Below are 24,831 nucleotides of genomic sequence, written 5' to 3'. Positions count from 1 at the left end.
GAGATAATGCTAGTAACAGGGGCAGCAGCAAGCACAGTCAGAGACCTTCAGCAAGCGCGGGGAGGAAGATTCAAGGAGCATGATTAGGATAAGGTATGTGTGTTACCCCATGCCCTAAAAAAAGGATGCACTTGCTTCCATATCTCACACAATTTTAATAAATTTTGGAGCGGTCTAGAGTCAAGCTTTAATGGTGTGGAGGCGTTTGATCCCGTGCAGATTTTCAGAGAAAGTAGAAAACCAATATCACAACCAAGGAAACTCGTTTGAGAACAGACCATTATGAAAAATACTGCTGGGCCTGGCTGCCACATTAGAATTTGCTGGTAGTTTTGGAAAATAGCAGCTACAAATTAAAATGAAAAGGTAAAATTTTACGTTTTGTGCAGCGATGTCATCAGTAAAATAACAAAAGTGCATTTATTATTTTTATTAATAAACAGGATTTATATAGCACCAACATATTACGCATGTGCTATACATTAAATAGGGATTTTTCCTTTAATTGTTTACATCTGCAAGCCATAGCCAGTGACTGTTTTAAATATATTGAAGGGGGGGAAGGGGACAAAAAGGTGCCAAATATTCAAATGAGCAGACTGGGACAACAATGTACATTCACATGTTAGACATATGTACCTCAGAGGACACCAGCTAGCTACTAAAGGAAACATGTTTCTTATACACAGCTGCAATAGTCACAGAGTACCGAAATATTTCATAATATAATGGGTGGATATAGTAAATACACCAGCCAAACAGATGCTTTTGGGAGCCAACTAAACAGTTTAACCACAGAAGTCTATTCATTATATCCAACAAAATAAAAGAAGGGGGATCCGTGTCCAAAAGAAGCTAAGGCAAGATGTATATGGTCAATAATGTGTTTTGAATAAAAATATATTGCAGTTCTAGCAGGGGCTTTCATTAGTTTCTGTTCTGTGTTTGGCAAGGAGAATTTATCTTTAGAGAACCATTCTGCGCTAGGAAAGCTTTGTTTAAAGGTTAACAGATTTAGATAAACAGAAACAAGTGCTGAAATTCTTTAAGAATATTTAAGGTTCAGCTAGGGTGCTGGTCATGGGGACACATACCTAAACATTTGGCCATATTGAATTTTTCTGAATGGGGCCAGCATTCCCTGATCAGATCCTCCACTTCAGCAGACATCTTGCGATTGAATTCCTCAGCTATTAGTTATGTGAACAGTTATTACAAATATACTGGAAAAGCTGTTAAACCTTTAGTATTTCTGTATAGGTCTAGGTATTTCTGTAAAAGCCTAACTAGAAAACTGCCTCTTAAAACAGGTTGCCAACCTAGTTTGAAATTTCAATACCATCTAAGTAATCACACAATTTAATTATTTAGAACTGAAGTACAACTTGCCCATGTTGCAGTACAGTCAGGAGAAAGAAAAGAAGAGGGAAGATATTATTTTAGAGTCATTGGGGCGCAATTATTCATTGTAGACCTATATGGCCGGAGAAAATGAAAATATATTGAACTTTTTTTTTGGTTACAATTCAGTGGGTTTGTTTTATTTGGTTTTCTAGACACTAACAGTACTCGGAGTAGTGTTTCTTGACCTCTATAATATGGTGGAACCCATTAACTTTCATGTCTTAGGGAACCCCTTCTATAATTACTATATCTACAGCTCACAGTATATTAGTGTAGTGGTCAGTGAGAAGAATGTCTGTTACATTGTTGCCAACAATGCCATCACTATGATTATTGGTGTTCACATGAAAGAGCTGCCGTTTTATCATAGAAGAAGAGCAACGTCACAAAAAGAGCAATGCAAAAATTTGGACTTATGACAAGTTACTTGGGTAGATCTCTTTCATAGCTGTGCAGCACATTTGTATTGGAATGTTCTCTTTTCATCCAGGTTCTGGTGAATAGGATTTTCCACCATTGTTTGCTTCTTAAAATTTCCAGTTTTTGAAGTCCATTGAAGCAACTGGGTGGCCGGTGTCTACTCCCGTGGATTTGGAGTGCACTTTTTGCAACCACTGTTTCTTGTTACCAGTAGATATTAAACCTGTTCAGTGTATCCAAATATTTTCATTACTGAAGAAGCAGCCTCAGTACTGCCAAACGCGTCGAATGAATGAAGGATACACTCTTTGATCCCTTCTATAAAGAAAACAAATAACTATGGCGATAATGTTACATTGCACTTTATAAATATATGTCATGTTTTATTTTGTTTGGTTATAATAAATTATTGATTTTAAAAATGATGATTTAGCCCTTGAAAAGTCCCACTTTGCAACTCCCTTCAAAAATGTATGATTATTAGTGTTGCCTAAACTTGTTCATTACTCAAGGAAACCCAGGTAACCTCTGGTGGAACCCTGGTTGAGAAACACTAAAAATAAGGAAAGTCTTCCAGCGAAGGAACCTACAGCAATCCTGACCTCAGCTTAGATACCGAGTGACACGGCTGACAATCTTGTACGTATGTCCTAAGAGATCAGATTTTTTGCAAGCAACAGTGCCAGCTTGCTGTTTACAGCACCGAGCATTAATGTCAGCCCTCTTGGTGCCGAAATTTAGCAGCGTCTTCTATCCTCGGGAATAAAAACTTGCACGGTGTGTCACACAAACAAAAAAGTGACATGTACAACGAGCGAGGCCTATGTACAGAACTCAAAAATTCCCCTTGTGTACCACAACCGTGGATCACTTTTTTTTTTTTTTTATGACATTAACACTCCAAAAGAAAGCGAGCTGCATGAGCAGATTTTATATGAATCTCTGGGACTTGGGCCGTGGAACAGGCAGTTATTGTTAGAACTTGCGGTAATGCAGTGTTTGCTTCGGTCGCCAGGGAAACCGAGGCCTGGAAACAGATAGCTAAAACAGATGTGCTGCGAGACATGAAGTAACTGATAAGTATGATCCAAGAGCACGGGGCCCTTTTTCCACAGATCTGTGCGATACGCCCCCACTGCTCCTATAAAAGGGACAACGCTTCTCCACACGCCACAATCGTACCATGATAACTTAATTGCTGCATACATGCATATATAAAAATATCATGGCTTATTAAATGACAATTACAGAACGGACCGATTTCCTAGGCAATAGAGCAGTTACTTAAGTACAAATTAAAGTCATAAAAAAAGAAATGGGATTTAGGATGTACAAAGCGTATTGAAAATGGAGCAGGAGAAAGGTTTCGGCTTTTCGGTTACTTTCTATGCCAGCGTAATAGTCTAATATTTTACGTCTTTGCTGCTTGATTTAAGGTGTGTACACAATTCTAAAACTTGCGTTAAGAAAAGAGATGTGCGGTGCATATGAGCCACCACAAAAAAAAAAAAAAACATTTCAAACAACCTATAGTCTGTAATCCCAGTATCCCATATGGCCCCTCCGGCAGGGGGTAAGGGGATCTTTAATAGATTTTTAAGGTCAATCTTTAAGCTGGTAATAGCACGTAGAATCTTCTCATCAACATAGTAAATGTGTTCTCCCCAGACCCTTCTAGCTGGGTGCACCACCTAGCACTTTTCGAAAACCACCCGGCTGATTTTGGGTGCTTACTGAAAAATAGTAGGGTCACAATATAGGGGATGACATCCAACTACAATGTCTTCCTATCCAATTTAAAAAAAAAAAAAAATATCTAGGTTGAACAGTGACTTGTTTTCTTACATATCCTATTTTAATCCCAGTCCCCCCCAGTTCTTCTCTATGACCTTTTTGAAAGCATGGCTACTTTCGGCCTCAGTGTACACCTCAGCCCTGATGCAAAGAGTAAGCTAGTTCTTGTATGCAAATATCAACATTTATTTTTGATGGATATTAGGAGGCTCTAAAACAGTGGTCGCCAATCTTTTTGGACCTACAGACCACTAAATTTAAAGGGTCCAGGCCGCACATGTGCGGGGAGCCATGTGTCAATCAAAGTGACGTCAGGATGCCAGAACCCGCCTCACTCTCCCATCTCAGGTCTGAGCCTACAACGGAAGAGTGGGTTGTGTCCAGCGGGGATATTCTTTTGACCTGGGGGCGCTTCGGGGACCATCAGTAATATCTTTAAATCCAATGAATAATTGGGACAGATTATAGTCATTCAAACTGGGGAGGAAGGAGCTAGATGGGGTAGAAGATGAAAAAATAGATATGCAGAGATTTTCTTCCAAAAAACAAAACAATGTTAGGCCAAGTACATTGAGGTACTATTTTGCTCAAATGTTGACTTTTCATGAAAAAGTCATATTTGGCCCAGCCTATTATCTTGTCTGGTCCAATCCCACAAAACAGGTACTGTAAAACTTTGTACCGGTTATGAGAAAAGTGTAAGAAACCACAGTGTATCGCAGCTGCATAAGACCAGATCGGAGGTGCACCTTCAAAAGCACCTACAATGGCTATATGAATGTCAGGGTTAACTCTTCAAAAATACCATGCACCAAATCACATTTTATGACATGGATGGTGGGATGCATGCTTGTCGCATGCATCAGGTGGCGGCCGTGTGACTCAAAGGTCCTGCAGCTAACATCACATTACTAGATACCACAGGACACCTGTAAGCTCTTTGGGGGGGAGGTCCCATGCAGAGAGATGCGGCTATTGACTTTACAATATAAATCTTGTGCCTATGCAAAAAGAAATTTTCTGTAAACTGTGTGAAGCTGTACATAAACATATATCCTTCAAGCTGAATGTGTAAACATACAGACTTACAAAACGACTGCTGTAACCTTTCCCCAACATCCTCACAGCCAAATAAAAAAAAAAAAAGCGCTTTTCACAGAAACATAAGCCTGAAGTCACATTGTGCTCGTGCAGGTGTGAATTTGCCTGTAATGGTTTATTATTTGTCTTGTGGGGACCAGAAAGCTTTCCTTTAAATGACTCCACTTTTGCTTATTGGGACCCCTGGCTAGCACTCCATTTAAAGAAAACATCTATGCATGTCCTGTCTGAATATATTGTTACTTTACCATTCTGCACCCCACTTACATAAAACAGTCACATGCCAAAAAACCTTGGTTACAGACAGCGAACGTGTGAACACTGTCTATAAAAACTGTTGGATCTGTGCAGAAAAAAGGAGCAGGGCAGCCCCATAAGAGGAATATATGAAGAAGTAGTTTATCAAGAATTTATGCCTTGTGCTTAACCCTACAGCTGCTGGGAAGACTGCAATTAATGTCATGGCCAAGTAGCATGAAAAAGGGAAAGGGGGGAGAGAATTTACAATCATCTTTTATGCCATAATCTACATAAGTGAGCAGAGAAAGAAGTCATACGTTTTTTGTTAAAGAAAAACACAGATCCAATCCAGACGGGATGGCTTTATAGTGTGTAGAATGACATTATATTAGCTTAGTCTTATAATTCCACAGGATCAGCTCAAGTGTTAGGCCCAGCTGTAGCACCCCTCCACCCTACCCGCTATAGGTTTACATTCACAGCCCATTTTGTTCCTGTAACAATCTGCCATTTTTTAAAGCCAATAAGATGATCTATAGCGTGTCTTACTGGCCGCCGGATAACAAGTATTTCATTCAATATATACATTGTGCGGAATTCGATTTTGGAGACGTGAAATGGTAAATGTCTTTGGCAGCAGTTGATATTATTCCCTACCGCCACAGAGCAATAAATGGTAGCCCGTTGCCCTAAGCTGAACTGTGGCCATCACTTTCTACCCTTGTTGAGTTAGTATATAAAAGCTTCATGAATCAGGGAACACATCTGCGTCTGTCAGGCACCGCTGGCTGGAGTTCTGAGATAGCTTGTACATCTTTCAGAAAAGGAGCGGTAAAAAAAATTATAATAAGGTGATGTCTACAAGTCTGCACAATAAGGTGGGCATATGGCCAAGGGGGATAGAGGTGCTAAAATGGCCAGTGACATCTAAACATGGGGAGAGCTGACTCACAGATAAGACTTATTATGTGTGGAGCAGAACTATACTGTATGCTATATACAGGAATTGAAATCCAGCTGTATAAAACCTGCTGGGAACAAGGGAAAAAAAAAACTCTACATTAACACTAATATCGAAACAAACTTTAGTTTTTAAGTTGTCTGAAGAAGGGAATGCTATGTGTGGTGCTACAACAGCCCATAATTAATGTTATTCAGTATGTATATAGCGCTGACATATTATGCAGAGCTTTACAAAGTCCATAGTCATGTAACTAACTGCCCATCAAAGGGGCTCAAAACCTAATGTCCTTATTATAGTAATATATCATTAATACACTGTTAAGGTCGATTTGGGGGGGTACGACTAATTAACCTAACTGCATGTTTTTTGGAATGTTGAAGGAAACCGGAAACCCACGCAAACACGGGGAGAACCTGCAAAGTCCATGCAGATAGTGTCCTGGCCGAGACTCGAACCCGGGATCTAGCACCACAAAGGCCAGAGTGCTAACCACTGAGCCAGTGCTGTCCTAAGCATCAGCAATTGCCCATTCCTAAATTGACAAGGGAGGTATGGTCGTGATATTTTTGTTAAATCGTGGCACATATTCTGATGCATGATTCATTCTTAATTACAGAAACAATATGGCTGCCTGTCTTTTTTAGATTGCCTTGTCATCTGCTGCATACCGTGGCTTTTCTCTGCAACCCTTAGTATGTCCTTGCTGTGTCCTGTAGTGATGCAGTGTCAAAGATTATGGGATTGAGTGCTATACACGAAGAATTAAGGAAAATTAGCTGGCATACAGTAAGGACAGATTATAGGAGATAGGAGCCAGTAGATTACATTTTAGAAGGAAGAAATTGACAGCAAAGATTTTAGTTGTGGATAACCAGAAAAGTATTATTCTATTTTTTTTTATAGGGTGGCATTATTTCAGTTCTTCGTGTGATAACAATGCAGTTGTTTTAAGTCCATAGATAAAATGAAAAGTGTATGATTGTGAGATAAACCCATCTTTACCTGCTGGACAGACTAAGCAGCTCATGTTTTTCAGTCACAGGAGCCTTCCTATCCAACTCCCAGAACATCACGTTGATGAGATGAGAGTTCTTAATGACAATAGGAACCTCTTCAAACATGTTTTCGAAGGCAATGCTGGCTTTTTTCAATCTGTAGATGAGAGAGAGTTTTCATCGGATCAGTAACAAAGCAGTATTAAATAGATCTAAAGAACAAAACTACTGGTAACATTCAGCTAAATATGTTGGATATATTGTGAATTCCATGGAACAGAAATAAACATGTGTTCAATGTTTTTATTTTAAGGAGACCTGATCAGTGACAAATAAAAACAAATTTGAATACAAGTTGCTGCTGTAAATGAAGGACAGCCCCTACCTGACTCCTACATACCTGTCCATTCTAGTGCTTTAGTCTTTTCATACCCTTTGCAATCTGCTGGAGACTGCAGCGATAGAACAAAGGGTTGGCTGGATACAAGGTAAACTGGGGAGGTGCATATAATAGATTTTACACTGCACATGGTTTGCTTAGGATTTTTCTTGCAGGAACAACCCAAAATTTTTTTTTTTGATTTTTAGGTACATCGAAGAAGGGGTTTGTACCCCACACTGTAGTCTAGATCCCCCACTAGATTGCTAGTATTAAAAAGCTTATCCATTTGGATACTTATATACCAGTCCCTTCCACTGGCCAACACTCCAGTCAGTTCACTAGAAGCATTTAGAAGGGAAGGATCTCTAATTCTCGGCAAATTAAAACTGCAAAAAGAGAACCATAGAGGACACTGCATGTAATATGTCATGGTATGTGCAGAGTCAGAAAGGCTAAATATTTAGGAGATTTGTTAATAAATGTATATGTGCATAACTTCAGCCAAAGGCAGGCAACAAAGATAACATGGAGACTGTCCCATTAGCATGCTGGGGGCAAAAAGTTAATCAATGTAATACTACAATAGATATAAGTGACTTGACTAAGTTGTCTGGAACAAACAACTGAATGCATTCTTTTTCAGGTAAAACTCGAACTTCAACTGCACATTTAGCAGTCTGCCTGGAGATCAGTTTCAAATTATGACAGGTCACTGGTCTAAATATGATTGTTTAAAGTAATGTGCAGGCAAAAGGGTATTCAAAAAGTACGATTCTTGCATCATACATGAGATCGGGTAACTTTAAACAACCGATGAAGGCGTTTTAACAGCTTACCTCACACCTCCACAATGCGAGTAATAAACATGCCAAGCACGACACAGACACTGGAAACACATACCCTTCTACACTGAAGTCTTTTTCCTTGCAAACTTCCATCAGTTTTGGAGTCAGACGATAAGCCTTAAGCGACAGTGAACCCTGAGCAGTCTTAATGGGATCTAAACAAGCAGGGGAAAAAAAGCATTATTCATGGGCACAAGACACATTGCTAAATCCAAAAAATAACCAGATAAGCAGAACATAAATACTTTAGTTAAGGAGTCAAATATGCATTATCCAAAATAATAATAATAAACACACTGCTTCAGTGAAAACAGTAAAATCTCTGACAGGTCAAGTTACCCAGTGCTACACTTTTTCATGATCCCTTGCAAGACTTTAGGTGGGAGCGAATCCTTTTGGACAGTCAGTCTATGCTGTAGAGAAATCCAATATAATTTATGTTTTTTCTTTACTTATATAAGCTGTTCTCATACTGTGTAATCACTCAGAGAACCTGACAAAACTGATAGTGATCTGATTCTCTAGACTTTTATTTGATTTTTAGGGTGTGAATTGCCTTACATGCATTGGTATCCATTGCAGTTTGTGCCATTCAGAAAGCACTAGGGTGATGCAGATTACTTAAACACGAAATTAAAAAAAAAAAACAGTTCGCCATTCTAGCAGTGACTAGTTAACTCCACATCCAGTGATTGAAGGGAAAAGGGCTCTCATAAGTTATAAGTTAATATATGTAAATTACAATGATTATCCTTGTTCAACCTCTCGCCTAAGAAGGTCACACTGTGCAACACCCAGAAGGTTCGGGGAACCGATGCCTGTTCAAATTGACGCCGCCGGGTTGAAAAACTCTTTAACAGACATGTACTCCATAGAGTATACACAGCTGTAAATGTCCTGGGGCCGACAACTAATACAATAAACCTACAACAAGCCAGCAAAGTCCCTAATGTGAGAGCAGGTAGCTACTGCCCTTAAAGGAGCCCACATCTGTTTTCCTTTATTCCCCCAATATAAAATTATTCAAAAGTACACTTCTACAGTTCAGTGCAAAACGCCTGGACACCCCCGGAAAAAATCCTTTTCTTTTAATGTTAAAATATTTACACAAACTGCACAGGGAATACGTCAAGCTCTCATGTTTCTGTAGCATTTGTATGCAGTTATTTTTTCAACTTACTGAATTTTATTCTTAATTAGCGTTTTAGGAAAATATTTAAAAAAGAATTTTGCAAGAAAATATTGCAGCATACAATTCATTTGTTTTACCTTAACAGCTTTATTTTCTGAAAGTGCACGCAGGGACAATATAAAAAAAAAAAATCTAAATTATTTATATTTGAAATATCCAAACTGACAAAAAAGTTTTGTTTTTTGCGACCAAAGATCTTGCACCCAGGAAAAGAAGAAGGTTAAGAAGTTGGTGTAGGAGCAATTTAGGGCGAGTTTAGTTCCATTTTAAGCAGTGCTTAACCTAGACATTTTTTTTTAAACTGGGAGGAGCAGCCCTGAATTGTGACCCAAGTCTTCAGTAATCACCCAAAAACGTGGTTACTGAAAAGTGCGGGGTGGTGAGCCTGACTAAGAGGGGCTGGGGAGAACACTAAGTTACCAGAAATCCAAGGGGCATCTAACTTCCTTTTTGAGCCAATACCTCTGTGCTTTTGATATACTGATATCCCAGGAAATGTTAACCCTGTCAGTTTTTTCTTGATGGACTTGAGCACACCTCCCCTTCTCATCTCCAAAGCAAGGGGAGCGTGCTTCTCCTACACTGAAATCCCAAGCAATGCAGCCATTTTTTTGTCTATGTTTTTATCCAGCCTGGGGCCACTTAACACAGGACACAGTGGTAAAACAAAGAACAGATAAATGTATAGATTGGTGACTGGTTATTTGGTTATTCCAAAGAGCTAGCTGCAACTGGATGTGGACTCATCCATGTGTCAAAGCATTCTGAGTGTAGAGCGGCTTAACTAACGAAACATTAGTAATGATTTCCAACTTAACCAGTCAGCCACACATCTAGTAACAGAGCTATTGTGTGTTACATGTCAGACATTAGAGGTACAGGGAACAGATTTTTTGTGCAATAAAAAAAAGCTGAAAAGCAATCAGGTAATCTATTAGCTGGTGTGTACCGTTTCCACCAGGGTTGAGTGGAGGGAGAGAGGGGGCGTGCTGAAAAACGAGTACAATTTTAATGCTTGGCTTATTAGCATGCAGACTACAAAGTTCGCCAGCACACAGCGTGCCTCCGGTGCATCTCAAAATCAGCAATACAATGGCCACTGAGCTGTCTTTCTAGTTCACACAGATACAGATCCCTTCTGAACAAACAACGTGTGTCTTGTCCGCAGGCACAGATAGCTGGTCAGGGGTGAGGGAGCAGACAGGCGTTGCATTTATATGTACTGGACAGTTGGATTTTACAAGCTGCGTTCCTGCTTCGTGGTGGGATATTTATGGTGTGCTGTGCTTTGTAAAATGGCCCGATCACTTAGGGGTGATGACCTTGCATAAGTAGGGATAAATAAAACGTATTTCATGACTGTGAAGCTGGCACCTGCATGCAATGACGAGATACATTACGCATTCCAGTTGCATTGTATATTAATGTGACTGGAGGATGAAAGGGAAAGGAGGGGGAAAATGTTTTGCTATCAGTAACCATATTCCTTCTATATCTACACAATTATACATTTGTCTTTAGGTCTTATGTTGTAACTTGTTCTTTAGATAGCTTAACAAGGGCACACAGCTTAATCCATTATATATATATATATATTATATATATACACACACACTATATATATATATATATATATATATAACATACACAGTGCTCAACCCAGGGTTTTTTTTTTAACCGGGTGGGAAGAAATTTTAGGAGGGTGGCAGACCTTGTATTGTGACCCAACTTATCAGTAACTACCCAAAAACAGCCGGGTGGTGCACCCAGCTAAATGGGCTGGGGAAAACACACATATATATATATATATATCAAAAAATAAATCATCTAGTTAAGCCTTTGCAGCACTAGGTCCCAGGTTAGAATCTCAGCTAAGACAGATGGAGTTTACAGGTTCACTACAGACAGCCCCCTTCCACCACCACCATAATGCTCTGCTCATTTTAAATGATGGCTGTTAAATAAACCAGTTTTTGAGGTCCCAGGCTATTATGAACAAATCAATAATACATTTTTATTTCAAAATTTAGTTTTTTTTTTTTTTGCTTTGATTTCCTTTGCAATGCAATATTGGACTGGACAAAGGCTGTTGATAAAAGTTTGAATGTCCTACTTATGGTTTAATAAAAGCTAACAAAGCTTTTAACAAAACTGTTAGTTTGGTGAAATTCATTTTTCATGAACGCGACTATAAAATGCAATATAATCACATAATAGATTTTTCATATTTTACTAAGTTAAATAGAAGACTTTTCTTGCATTTCAGTTCTGCCCGTTTACTTGCAGAACATAACTGGACGTGTCAACTGTTCAAGCAGAAAGGTGACAAAAAACGAGACAGAAGACATGGGGAACAAGTGGAAAATTCATCAGGCTGTGATGTCATCTTTCCAGCCAATCTAAGTACACTAACAACTTGTTCTTTACCGTAATCCAATTGTTAACATACTGAAATAATTTGAGGGCAGCAAGCAAAGATTGATCGCGTTCATTAGTATTTTTCTGACAGATAGACGGGACCTAGACTTTTCGCTGCTCAGCTGGAAATTATAGGCAGGACCGCCAGATATGGCAAGGGGAGCATTTAGAGAAAGCGTGTAGGGGGGGTGGGGGGACAGGGGAACCATAAAGCTGTTAAATTGCCTATGGTTCTGATACAGAGCAGAACATCTGGTCTGGAGAGCTTGAGGAAACACCATTAAACCAGCAGAAAAAAAGAGAAGAAAAAAAATGTTTGTTCAAAGAAACAGAGCAGTATTTGTGAGCCCCTGTCAGAGGTATTAGGAGAGAAAGAGAGAGATTGGAGAAAGAAGGGGGGAACTTGGCAAATGGCGTTATGATTGGTCAGTCACGTATCACAGAGCCAGACATTCTAGTAATCGAGGTTTGTCAGACATCTGGTCTAGTTCCACCAGCCTTCACCAAGGGAGAGAAGACGGATGAATAAAAATGAAGCGGCCACTCTCCAGCATTCCAGAGTGTACACATCAGGTCTCTGATAGCAAGAAAAATAAACAGAGAGAAGGAAACTCTGTCTAGACTTTGCTGCTGCTCGGCCTGCTGCAGACGTACAGTTGGTATTTACTTAAAAGGGACTGCCAGGCTACCTTCAGACGTTTATCCCCCTGCCCCCACCCCGATTTGGGAAAATAAAGAGCGCGGCCACACGGCAAATACAGCAAAGATTATGGAAACAAAAATTGGAGTATCTATACTAGGGAGGAAAACTGGATCTCTTACCGTAAATGAGGACCACGGATTCCTCTATGGCATGTTGGTAGCTGAACTGGGAATCAAGGAGGGCACGGCTGACGAAGGTACCATAGTAGGTGGATTGGTACCAGCCGACGTGAAGATGGTCAATGTTGACGTGACGGAGGCTGCGCATCATCTCCATTTGATATTGGACTAAATTAGAAGAAAAAAAAGCAAATTATAGCAGTCGCTAATAGAATAACAATTGAAACATTTTATATCAACACATAAAAATACAAAACTACCTGCTTTGAAGATTTGATATTTCATTAAGGCAATTTACACTTGACCAATCCCTATGGATATCAATAGAATTCAGGTGTTAACTCTAATATAGTTCTGAATTATACATTTTGAATTAAAAATCCATGTTCGGGCCGCTAACTATTGCAGAAAGAAACAGGTGATGTCCCTTCTGCAATAATCCCTAATTGCCGAATTGATCTGGGTATATGGGAAAAGGCTGAGCTGCACATGCGTGAGCTTTGGTTGATAGGATACCCAGCAATCTCGGCTTCCCGCGCACCTGTTCAGGACTTGCATCACTCCCAGCCAATAGTGATGGCCAAAGATAGTCTACAGAAAAAGACGGTAACATCCTGAGTGGTAATGAGGACAAGGCGAGTATCATAGGTTAAGTTCTGCTTTTAGTCATTTCTACTCCTTATCACTGCTCTCACTGAACCGATAACGAGTATTTTTCTTTGAAGATTCAATATAAATTCGCACTGTATTATCAGACTTTACACATGTAACCCATATGACTTCATATCTTTAGGTTGCTACTTTACTTTCTACCTTCAAGTCCATTTAAATAAGATAAAAAAATTCCTGTTCTCATAGTTTTACTTAAGCCGTGTCAGCACAACCAACCCAACCACAACAAGCTTCCTGGGGTCCACTACTTTCTTCTAGATCCATGCACACAGGAATTACCCTTGTTTTTACAAGGGCTTCAATAAGACTACATTTACCTACATCTGTATGATAATCATGGCTCAAATATGGTTGCCAGTTTACATTTCTGTGTTTCGTTGTAGAGAACATATTATTCATGCTGCCTTTGTTTACCCAACAATAACAAAGGAATCACAAGCAAATCTTCCAGCCCAGTAGTACAACAAACTGGCTTACTAGAAACATTTCTAAGGCTACGTACACACGTCTAATGATTCTCGTCCTATAATCGCCTCAGGGCCGATACTGTACGAGAATCTGGTGTGTGTACAGTGCTCGTCGTCCGTCGTTTATGGATCCGTCCTGGGGGATCCACGAACGACGGATTATTGTAATAGAAGTAGAGGGGAGAGAGCAGCGGGCTGCCGCTCCATTATCCTTCCCCCTCCTTTCCATAAAGCGGAATGGTGCTGTATGTACATAGCTTATTCAGTCTTTTGTCGTTGGAAAGGAGTGTGAAAGATCTTTTCAAACTACAATTATTGAATGAACGTGTGTATGCAGCCTAGGCCACTGTATCCCAATCATTTATTACATCTTTAGAGTGATAGAGGCTCTGGATGCAATGGTGAACACAGAAATGAGCAGACAGACACTTCACATATTAACAGATATTGTGTTTTGTGGAAGTCACTCTTTACACCCACTGCACCCTAGGGTGCTACCAAAGCCAGATTATCAACACATTTCTAGTGTTTATCTTAGAATGCTTTCTCCTTCCAACAGAATAACCTTCCCTGGTTTGCTTTCATATATGGCAGAAATGAGAATCAATATCGAACCTTATACTCAATTGGGAATAAGTCCATAAAAAAGTATAATGTATTGTGTACGGGGGCTTCTGAATCTGTAAGTGAGTCCTTCCAGGCCGATATCTTTATAGGCGATGGAAAGAAATCAGAAACAATGAAAATGGTTAGATATAAGGAAAAAGGAAAATATTGCTTGATGCCTTTTCATATTAGATGTCGCCTGTAAGAGAACTACACACAAATTACCTTCTGTGCTACTGAAATATATCACCTGGAGACATCGAGGAGTAGCCATATTGTTCACCGCACAAATAATTCACTGCTCTGTCCTTCAATGGCAGCATTAACCAAGCATATGATTATATGAGATTCTCATTTATATTGGTACAGCTAAAAGATAACCAAAAGATATTAACTTTGTAAGAGTGCCTGAGAGAAAGCAATCTTCTGAAAAAGGTAGCAGTGGACATTCTTGAACGGGATTAAGCATTTAAAAAAAAAAACCCAAGCACACAGCTAAATACAGGGTTGCAATATGTTTGTTTCCCATTTACACACCAAGCAATTTGAAACCCTGGTCGGCCATTTTTGTGACTTTCACATGCCAATCAATGGCCAATGAGAAGTTAGACACGGGTGAAGACGAATGTGAAATTTGCAATAATGGGAAACGTTCCTGTATGCATTACCACATTAATGCTACACTTTTTTGAACATTTTACAAGCAGTAAACACCACGGTCTTTAAACTGCAATCGAAAGCTCATCTAAGCTGTGAATGAACAGCTTTGTCTAACGTGAACAGATCGCAGCAGTGGAGCAGGAAACCAAAGCAAGTGAAACGGAAAGGAGGGGAGAAAAAAAAATAAGAACGAAGACCTCGCCTGATTTCGATAAAGATGTATACAGATATTGTTGTGTGTGATATTGAGAAAGGGAGCCTCGTTTAATGGCAAGACAGGGAAGTTTTTGTCTGGCAGAAGTCACCATTCCAATCATATGGGCATCTGTTTTTGTTTATCCTCAATCTTCCCACACGTTTTAGTTTCACAGTGGCCAGAGGCACTGAACGCAGTATCTTAGATCCGTATCATCAAGATGTCCGTTCGCATAAGTGAAACATAATTTGTTCCAACTATGTGCCTAGTTCAACTCAAGCAGAGAACGAAGATACGGCCGCTACGCGCTGGAGCCAATAACAGTTCAATTACGGACAGCTGATTCAGTTACTTAATTTCCCTGCCTTTCAGTTTAAAGTATCTAAATACAAACAATATAAAAGACTTAAATATACTAGCACAAACGCACCTGTATTCTGTGGTCTAATTTATTTATTCTGTGTTATCAAATACTTGGTGTGAGCTCCATGTAAAGCTTACATAGGGATAATGAAGTCAGTACATCTCCATGTGACTGGATTTTGAACTAGTATTTGGCCTCCGAGACTTCAGAAGATGTCTTCAGGCGGTTAAATACTCTTTTACCAAGAAGCAATGGAGGAAGGGGCAGTGGAGGAGTGCAGCAAAGGTACATATAACTTGGTCAGAGGTGTGCTAGCAAGAGACCATTGCTTTTCTCTCAATGAGCAATGTGCCAGAATAATTTCTATTCCAGGAACAGCATTGGAAAGGGACACACAAGCCTGGCTCCATGTCACACCAATAAAGGCCAAGTTGCTCTAAGCTACTTTATAATAAGCTGGCAGCAATTAATTGGTGGGGATAGCAACAGAATGATCTTAGCTTGCACAAAGAAAATGAAACGGGTTTTCTACCTGAGTTTACTGCTTGTGGCTTCACATCAAAAGCTGAAGTAATCAGAAATATGGACCATAGCAACCATACTCCAGCTCTTATTTTAAAGGCCAACAAATTATGGAGAAGCTAGAAGAATTTTACAAGTTACAAATTAGGTACACAAGCAAATTAGAATAAAGACCCTAAGTGGTGGATGGTTGTTTAAGCGCAATTTAGAGAAACGTTTATAAATCCTGAGATAAAAAAAAAAGATATGCAATTGTTTTATCATTTTACAGGTAATTATTGCACATCCTATAACAGTTGACAAATTTGTATCATTCAGGTAATATATTAAAAGTTGATACAACATTGGAGGTGTGTTGCTCATAATACCATGCTGTGTTTAGGAAATTCTACATATACTAATAGTATTAACGCAACGTGATTATCTGGGTGTGGAATAAGCATTCATTGAATATGCATATGGTCGCAACTGGCACCTGCAATACTTGCCTATTCTTGGTGCTTGTCCCCTGCAGACTTCCTGCTCTGTTCTCCGGCACTTATGTTCTAGGCTGAATGGCACCCAGAATTGTTCTAACATTTTCCTGGTAACGTAGGCTGTCAAAGATACAACCTGGGTGATCATGTTGCCCTGGGTTTATGGGAGAATGTTGCCTTTATCACAAAAGGGCTTAGTCGCCACAACTTTATCCAGGAGTTGGGACAAGTTAATGGATATATGCACTGTGCTTGATGTATTCTTTAAAGTTGTGTCAGGTTGCTATAATTTTCTGTCATTCCAACATCACATGCTATGTTGGAATCAAAGTAAAGCTAAACCATTAAGACTGCTTAATTTGTTTTTAATGGAAAGCATTGGCAATTATTACTGCACAGTATTTATATAGCACCAACATATTACGCAGCACTTTACAAAGTCCATAGTCATGTCACTAGCTTTACCTCAGAGAAGCTCACAATCTAATGTCCCTACCATAGCCTTATGTCATTAACACAGTCTAAGGACAATTTTGGGGTGAAGCCAATTAAGCTAAATGCATGTTTTGGAATGTGGGAGGAAACCGGAGTACCGGGAGCAATCCCATGCAAACACAGGGGGATTCAAACCTGGGATCTAGCACTTCAAAGGTCGGAGTGCTAACCTCTGAGCCACCGTGCTACCCATAAATTGACAATGTGTTCAAATGAAGATGTTTGGAAAATATCTGAAGCCTGGACAGACTTTTCCCAAGTGCCCGTCTTCTTAGCAACATTCAGGGTCAGACCATGGTCAGTAGAAGAGAACCACAACCATCAGTCAGTCCTTCCAGTCACAGAGGTGTGCAAAAACCAGAAGATGTGATTAGCGGAAGTCCACTGAGAGAAACATGGAGGGATATTTCAATAAGATGACCGAATGCCTTCAAGAAAGTCCAATGTGATCCATGACCGCTAATATGCAACTTGCTGCCTAAAAAATTGTTAGGAGTCATTTTTAGGATTGGGAAGCTGGGACTAAACTTGAAATTGGTATTTATTACATCATGTTCCCATTTATAAAGAAGGTAATCATCCCTTAAAATATGAGCTGACACTTTAATTAGAAACATTGTCTGACAAGACCAACGCTCCTTTTCATAAGCAGCACAAGATGTCATTGGTTATCTATGAAACCTGTTCCACATGTCTCCCGAAATGGTCCACATTTTAAGAAATGATATGAGAAAAAAAAAAAACCTCTACACATCTACGCAAACTCTCTGCTGATTTTTCTGTTTTTCTTCTTCCTCCTGCTTTGCTGGAGGAAATGCTTACAGACACTTAGGAGACTGAAACAATCCCACGCAAAGTTATCAGCAGTGAGGTTAATCCATTTTTAATGATAAGAGGCACATCTGCTTCAGGCATTAAGATACATCTGCGCAGATTCAGTGAAAACAAGGGGAAATCGGGATTCTGTACACAACTCTGGTGCAGAGGAAAAAAAAAACAAATATGGAAGGAACTTGACCAATCTCTAGACGATCATGATGACCTCAAAGGGACGGATTTGCAGCTGTTTAAGCAGTAAGGTTAAACCAAAAATAAAAAAATAAAAAGATAACATTTTCTCAGTAACACCATAAACAAAATTTAAAAAAAAAAATTTTTAAGTGTATGTAAACCATCCTCATCCACTAGGCATGATTTCTTTTTCTTTAGATAAACTTGTTTCGGGATTATTTTTTCTTTGTATTAACTTTATTCAGATGGGTGGCAACAATGCAGGGAAGGATCAGTCTGCCAAGCGTTGCCACCGGAAAAAAATGAAGTCTAAGCTACTGGCAAGATCAGCAGTAGTATTCTGCCCAGATCATTAGGCTCAGCCGGATGGTTACTGAAAAGTGCCGGGTGGTGCACCCAGCTAAAAAGGGCTAGGAGAGCACACTGCACCAGGTATTTTCCTTGTTGCAAAGCTTTAACATAAGACAACTTGCACTGGGATCTGATCTTTGCCTAGGCTTCAGGTTAAACACATAAGCTCAGTTTTTTCCCTCAAAAAAGGGGGTGTTTCTTTAATTTGGAATATTCAGGAACATAGAAGGACTCCTATAGGTTTGGTGACCAAGCAGCATGACTGTGGGGTTAGGCAACTCCAACAAAAGTAACGGCTTGTTTCATTTTTAAGGGCTGCAGAATTGGAACAACATTTATGAGGTTGGGTAGTTAGGAACTTTATGCCATTCTCATTTTTAAATTTTCTTTATACCAAAAAAGGTGCAGAAACAAAAAAAAGAAAAAAAGAAAAAAAAAAAGAACAATGGGAAGAACCAAGCTGTCGCATTTACAGAAGGATGCCACAGAGATAAGCCAAACCTCATCTATCAGCGAAGCTTTTTGGAGTTCAACCTTAACCACAATGCTATGACATGATTCGTGGTGCAAATACGGTAGTTTGCATATTTCAGAACATAAATTTACAGGTTTGGTGAAATGTAGTTTCTTTGTTCCATTTTACATGTATCAGTATGGAACACTTTTACCAGTAATGGTGTTCAAAGGCATGTCCTTTACATGTGTGGGCACCAAGATGCGGCCTATTCTCACACTGAACTTTTCTCATTTCAAAAGATTAAAAGATCCTAAATATATTTCAAATATCCAAACACCACACCAATTGCAATTTTTTTTTGGAGTCTGCGTTTCTCTTCTACATGCAAGATTACGTTTTGCTTTTCTTTAGGTTGAATCAAATATTTCCTCCAGTAGGAAATATTTAAAGGGGGGAGTAAAATATTTCAATAATGACCAAATAATTATGTAAAGTTTCCCTTGTTTTGTGCCCCGGTTATTCGACAGGTTTGGATGAAATTCTCAAATTCCTTGCATCTGCACAGCTCTGGTAACAAATTGCAAGGTATCATAGCAACTGACAAATAGAAGTAAAAAGAAAAAAACACGCTCCTACATACGTATGGGCAAAGTAAAGCAAATCTACTCAGACTTCTAAATTAACCACAACATTAATGACCAGTTATTTGTGGAAGAGGGGAGACTGGGGCGGATATCCTGAAATTCTGTGACAGTAGGATGATTATTTTACCAATACAACGTAGGCACCTGAGCCACATGATCTTGATTGCTCTAGAAATTTCCCATCGTGTGCTTCAACTAAATACTCAACGACTAAAAACTCCAAGAATTTCTTCCAGCTTAGCTAATACACACCATACTGAAAAGCTATGGAAGGTGCCAAGTTTAGGCCCCATACAGAGTCAGGGAAATGAGGGGGGAAGGATAACCAAGCTAAATATCTCAATAAACACAAATTTGTGTTTAAGTTGTTTCAAAGTTGCCCACAAAAACAAATATGGTCGATCATATTTCTTCCAACTGCCTTCAAGTGGTTAATAGAAAAATAAATTGGTATCAGGCAGGGGATTTTATGGCAAAAAGCGGCAGGTGATGTCCATTCTGCAATAAGCTTTCTTACCTGTCTGATCACTTGCAAAAGCTGTCAAAAGTGCTAATCTACCAGAGAAATCCTGCTTCTGCTGCCGGGGCTGAATGGACTCCTGCACACCTGTAAGTTATCCCGGCCAATCAAAATGCATTTAGGAGAAGAAGGCGACGACATGTGGCGGTACAGGGACTAGTGAGTATAACAGGGTTTGGTTCCATCTTAAAATATCTGTCCATCTAAGTCTTCATCTTCAAATCTTCATGCAGTTAATATTAACTAGTATTTATATAGCACTGATGTATTACGCAGCACTTTACAAAGTTGATGGTCACTAACTGTCCCTCAAAAAAGCTCACAATCTAATATCTAATCTAATGATCTCCCTACCATAGTCATGTCATTACCACAGTCTAAGGTCAATTTGGGGGGAAGCTAGTTAACCTAACTGCATGTTTTTGGAATGTGGGAGGAAACTGAAATACCTGGAAGAACATGCAAACTCCATGCAGATAGTGTACTGGCCAAGATTTGAACCTGGAACCTAGCGCTGCAAAAGCAAGAGTGCCAACCACTGCGTCACCGTGCTGCCCTGATTTGCGAATTTTTATTTTCCTTTAAAGACGCTCATCCAGTTACCTTTCCCTTTCCCTAGTGTCCCAGAACAAGCTTGCACTCTATGCATAATGGATAAGCATGTACTGATTATTCCGTAGAAAACCCACATAGTGAAATAAACAGAGACCTCCTGGCAGGCAGCCACAGATATTGCGGGGCTCTTTGTGTATGACGGGCGAGGTGGCAGGCCTTTCATGCTCACTAAGTGAAGACTTGCACATATATGTCCCTGATGTCAGGCGCTTATATAAACACGCTGTGATGCTATCTTGCCAGTCGCTTTATTTCCGTAGACACAGGCGCTTGCAGATGATTAAGTGGTAACAAACAAAGGACAGCTCTTCTCATTTGCAACGCTTTGCCTAGTGGGCATTTTTGGTGGTTAGAAAACAGCCATTGGAATGATTTTTATGAAGAGACAAAAAGGCGTATGCCCTGCTCTGGAATGGAGTGATCAAGAAGGAGCTGTATTCTTCTGGGTAATTAGTCTGAGCCCCGTCTATCTGTGACACACACACTGCTCTGGTCTCAGGCAGAGAAATGAAGATTTGTCAGACTCGCTACAGATTGCAACTCAATGACAATCACCATGGGAAGATGGGAAAAGAAAGAAAGCCTTTCTTTCTACAACTGAAATGAACACACAAGTGTATCCCCCCAAAAAAATAATACTCAATTGCAAGAAAAGCGGTATTATACAGCCCATGTCTGTCCGTATCTTCTGCATCTGACACTTCCTGGAGTGTCAGATGCTTGTGGTGCCAAGGTACATTCCTGCAGATCCCGCAGGGGAGGGCACAGGCATTAAGGAGACACGATGGATTTCTTTAGAGCCCAGATGCTTCTCCTTAAAGTCCTGACAGGTTGTACTTTTCAACAGAGTACGGAAGGGTCAGACCAACAATCTTAGGTTTATTCTGCTGTCTTTATTCCTTATTGGGGGGTATTGAAATCAATGTGGTCGCCAACCAGTGGTCCACGAGATCATTTTGGTAGTCCGCTGGACGCTCAGGCCCGAGATGGGGGAGTGGGTGGGTTTTGGCATTACGACGTCACTATGGAGAAAGTTTCTTCCCCTTTGAGTGACACACGGCTTCCCATGCATGCACGGTCCTGAGCTGGTAAATTTAGTGGTCCATGGGTGCGAAAAGGTGGGCAACCACTGGGTTTTGTGAAAAGTGGGAAGACACAAACGAAAACCTAACAATTTTATTAAAAATATCCTATTTTATTAAAAACTCCAAGTGTCCGGGTCCTTATCGATTGCTTTCCTTAAGCCTAAATTGTCATGGACCCACCTTTAACAGGATCATCATCAATCAGCCAGGGCTCCCAACAGAATGCTGCATAGAGCAGTGCAAAAACATGAACACCAGTCTATCCATCGGAGATGGTCACCATTTACAAATGCTGAACAGGTAAAGAGGGGTCCTGCTCCTCACATGACCAAGAGAGACCAGGACGTATAAACTGTTTTATGGACTTTAGCCAGGCTTTTATAACACGTGTTTGTCCAAGCAAAGTCACCCTTATTTCATCCCTGAATTAATGGGATACTGATAGAAACATCCATTTCTTAAGTTGAAGATCATCTTGGATCACCCACCTCCTTGGTGGAAAATGAATAGGGTCTGCCAAAGATCTGACTAAATTTAATATTCTGTAAATTATATAACCCGCTGCAGCTATGTCCAAGCTTTTCAGAGCAGCACATACACCCCTTGTCATATGATTCTGTACTGAACACCACCTTGCTAGGAAAACTACAAAAGTGAACCTTGAAATCAGTTGACTAAAACTAAACAAATCATCAAAAAGGGAATTAGCAATGAGAATATGAAGCAAAACAATAAGAATAGAAGGATGCAGTTCTTTATTTATTCTGTTCACGTTTATGGAGCGTTACCAACAGGAATGTTATTTCAACTCTCACACCAAGGACTTGTGGCCCTACAAGAGACGTAGCTGAACATACACATGCTGCTATCCATAACAATGCTGACAGCTTTGTGGACTAAGCGAATGCTTATGAACACATCCAATATCACGCGCAGTAGCTCTGTCCACGCGGCCTCCGATCTGAGCTCCACCGGGTCACATCTCACATTGGCAGGACTGAATTCCACGCCGCCGGAGGGCTGCTATGGATTAATATATCAGCAAGGTGCATGGTCACGCTGCAAATATATGGAGGGATAAGAGACTTCTGCTGACACTAATCTGCTTCATTCCCGCATTTGAAGCATCTGGAGCCAAGGCTTCAGCAAGCACAGAAATGGCCCCAGCATACAGTGCTCAATGCACCTGCTACAATCTCATCATGGCAGTAAAGACCCCCCACCAGACTGATTCACTGGCGGAGGCCACAGTTCATAGTTCCTGAGCATTAAATCAGGAAAGTCTATGAGCGGCAGACTTTTCAGCGTATATTCTCAGTCGAAGCAATTATACACACCTTGCACACCGGGAATAGAGAAAATAGGAAAAGTACAGATGGTGGTCAGGTGTTTGCAGGGTTAATTCAGCCGTCTGGAGGAAAAGGTTGAGATTCACATATGTGAAGCCAGAAACAGAGAAGACAGAAGGAGATGTTTGTAACAGGCTAGGTGTCATTTATAACTAGTGGTGTCTTTGCTTTTTTGGCTACAGAATAAATTTATGTGTGCATATTTGTATATTATAAGGGTATCAACTCGAACGCTCTGCGGGTTTCTCTAAGATCCGCACAAAAAGCGAACAGTAGAAAAATTTAATTATTACATACATTGAGAGGAGATATGGTGAGCAAAAGCAGAAATATAGCACACGGAGAGGAGGGCACAAAAACACATTTTGTATATATACACGTTTATCCCGTGCTCTTTTATTTTTTTTTAGTATATTGCCCTTAGCAAATATCAGTGTGGCCTATGGCTATGCCAGAACAAATCAAACCAAAGCATCCTTTATATAAAAATTATTTTAAATTAGGATAAATAACTATTAACCTCTTGCAATTAAATGTACATATTCAAGAAAGGGAGAGGGACCAATCAGACTCTGATGCATGCACATGTGGCAACAAAATACAAGCTGCAGGATGAGATGGCGGGCAGAAGGCGACCAGGCTTTGTTGTCAAGTAGAAAAGATTGAGGTGACCAGGAAAATAGGACCTCAGTGTTCTACCTAGCCCCTGTTAGCTGGGTGCACCACCCAGCATCTCTCAGTGACCACCAGGTTGTTTTTGCTGTGGTTGCTATCAGCCTACCATTTTTTTATGACCCAGCATAAAAAAAAAATTCTGAACACTGAACCCTGAAGTTAAAATCTAAGAACAAGTGTCAGTGGATCTTCAAGGGACTACCTGACTATACCAGAAATTAAATCATAAGAATTAGCCCAGTATGCCACAGGTTAGCAAAAACGATGGGGACCCAACATCTGCACGTCTGTCCATCCCATCACACGCTTGTATCGCACCCCAGTGAGAAGACCGTGTCAGGGCTGCAGTTTTGGTGGACTAGGAAACCTGATGCACAGCTGTACAGGGGATGACAGAGGAAGGAGCCCTTCCCCTGCAGGAGAATAACTACCATATGTATGCAGTCAACCCAGACAAGAAAGAAAACACCAGGCACGAATGATTTCTTGTTGCTTAGCAGGCGAAGGCTGAACTGACAATGAGTAATGACAAGTCGACGTTTTTCTAAGGAATCGCTGGAAAGCGCACTTGTTAACCTGCCACCAGACGTAGATGTTTAAGATAATATCCAGCGGTAATATAAACACCGCTACTAGGAAAAATACAAATATGTTGAGGCGTAAACATGAATACCTTTTCGCTGCTCGCCCCAATTTTTTTCTAAACAACGTAACATAAGAGCCAACATAAGTGTATTGTTAAAAAAAATAAATAAAAAAAATAAAAACCTGCACATTATAGATGCTGTGGAATTCCTATACATTAAAGCATGATTTCAAGTTGTACAGTGGCACCATTGCTATCTGAACAAACTAATCAACAATTAGAGGCACTTGCTAACAAAAATTAAAAATTTAAAAAAAAAAAAACCTTTCATTCTTATAAATAGCATACAGAACAGTAAATCTACATAATAAAAAACATTTTAGAAAACAGATCCTAAATAAACAAAGATCAACTATCAATGGTTATCCAAACCCGAGGCGTTTCACGGATGAAACCGCTTCTTCAGGGGAGAAAAAGTAGTATATTACCAGAGCCTTCCAATA

The 24,831-nt window shown here is 39.9% G+C and overlaps 1 protein-coding gene across 1 annotated transcript in view; it reads right to left on the bottom strand.

The window, feature by feature from the left end:
* The window catches only part of EIF3H (eukaryotic translation initiation factor 3 subunit H), an 87,533-nt gene that overhangs the window by 8,356 nt on the left and 54,346 nt on the right, over nucleotides 1–24,831 (bottom strand). Inside the window, exons 3-5 of the mRNA XM_072410716.1 lie at nucleotides 12,578–12,745; nucleotides 8,201–8,300; nucleotides 6,926–7,075 (exon numbers count right to left, since the gene is read on the bottom strand). Of these exons, the coding sequence (XP_072266817.1) occupies nucleotides 6,926–7,075; nucleotides 8,201–8,300; nucleotides 12,578–12,745 (418 nt within the window). The remainder of the gene's footprint in view (nucleotides 1–6,925; nucleotides 7,076–8,200; nucleotides 8,301–12,577; nucleotides 12,746–24,831) is intronic.

Source organism: Pyxicephalus adspersus, chromosome 5 (assembly GCF_032062135.1).
Source record: "Pyxicephalus adspersus chromosome 5, UCB_Pads_2.0, whole genome shotgun sequence".
NCBI lineage: Eukaryota > Metazoa > Chordata > Amphibia > Anura > Pyxicephalidae > Pyxicephalus > Pyxicephalus adspersus.
Note: the sequence above shows the minus strand (reverse complement) of the source record. Positions and strands in the feature narration are given on the sequence as shown.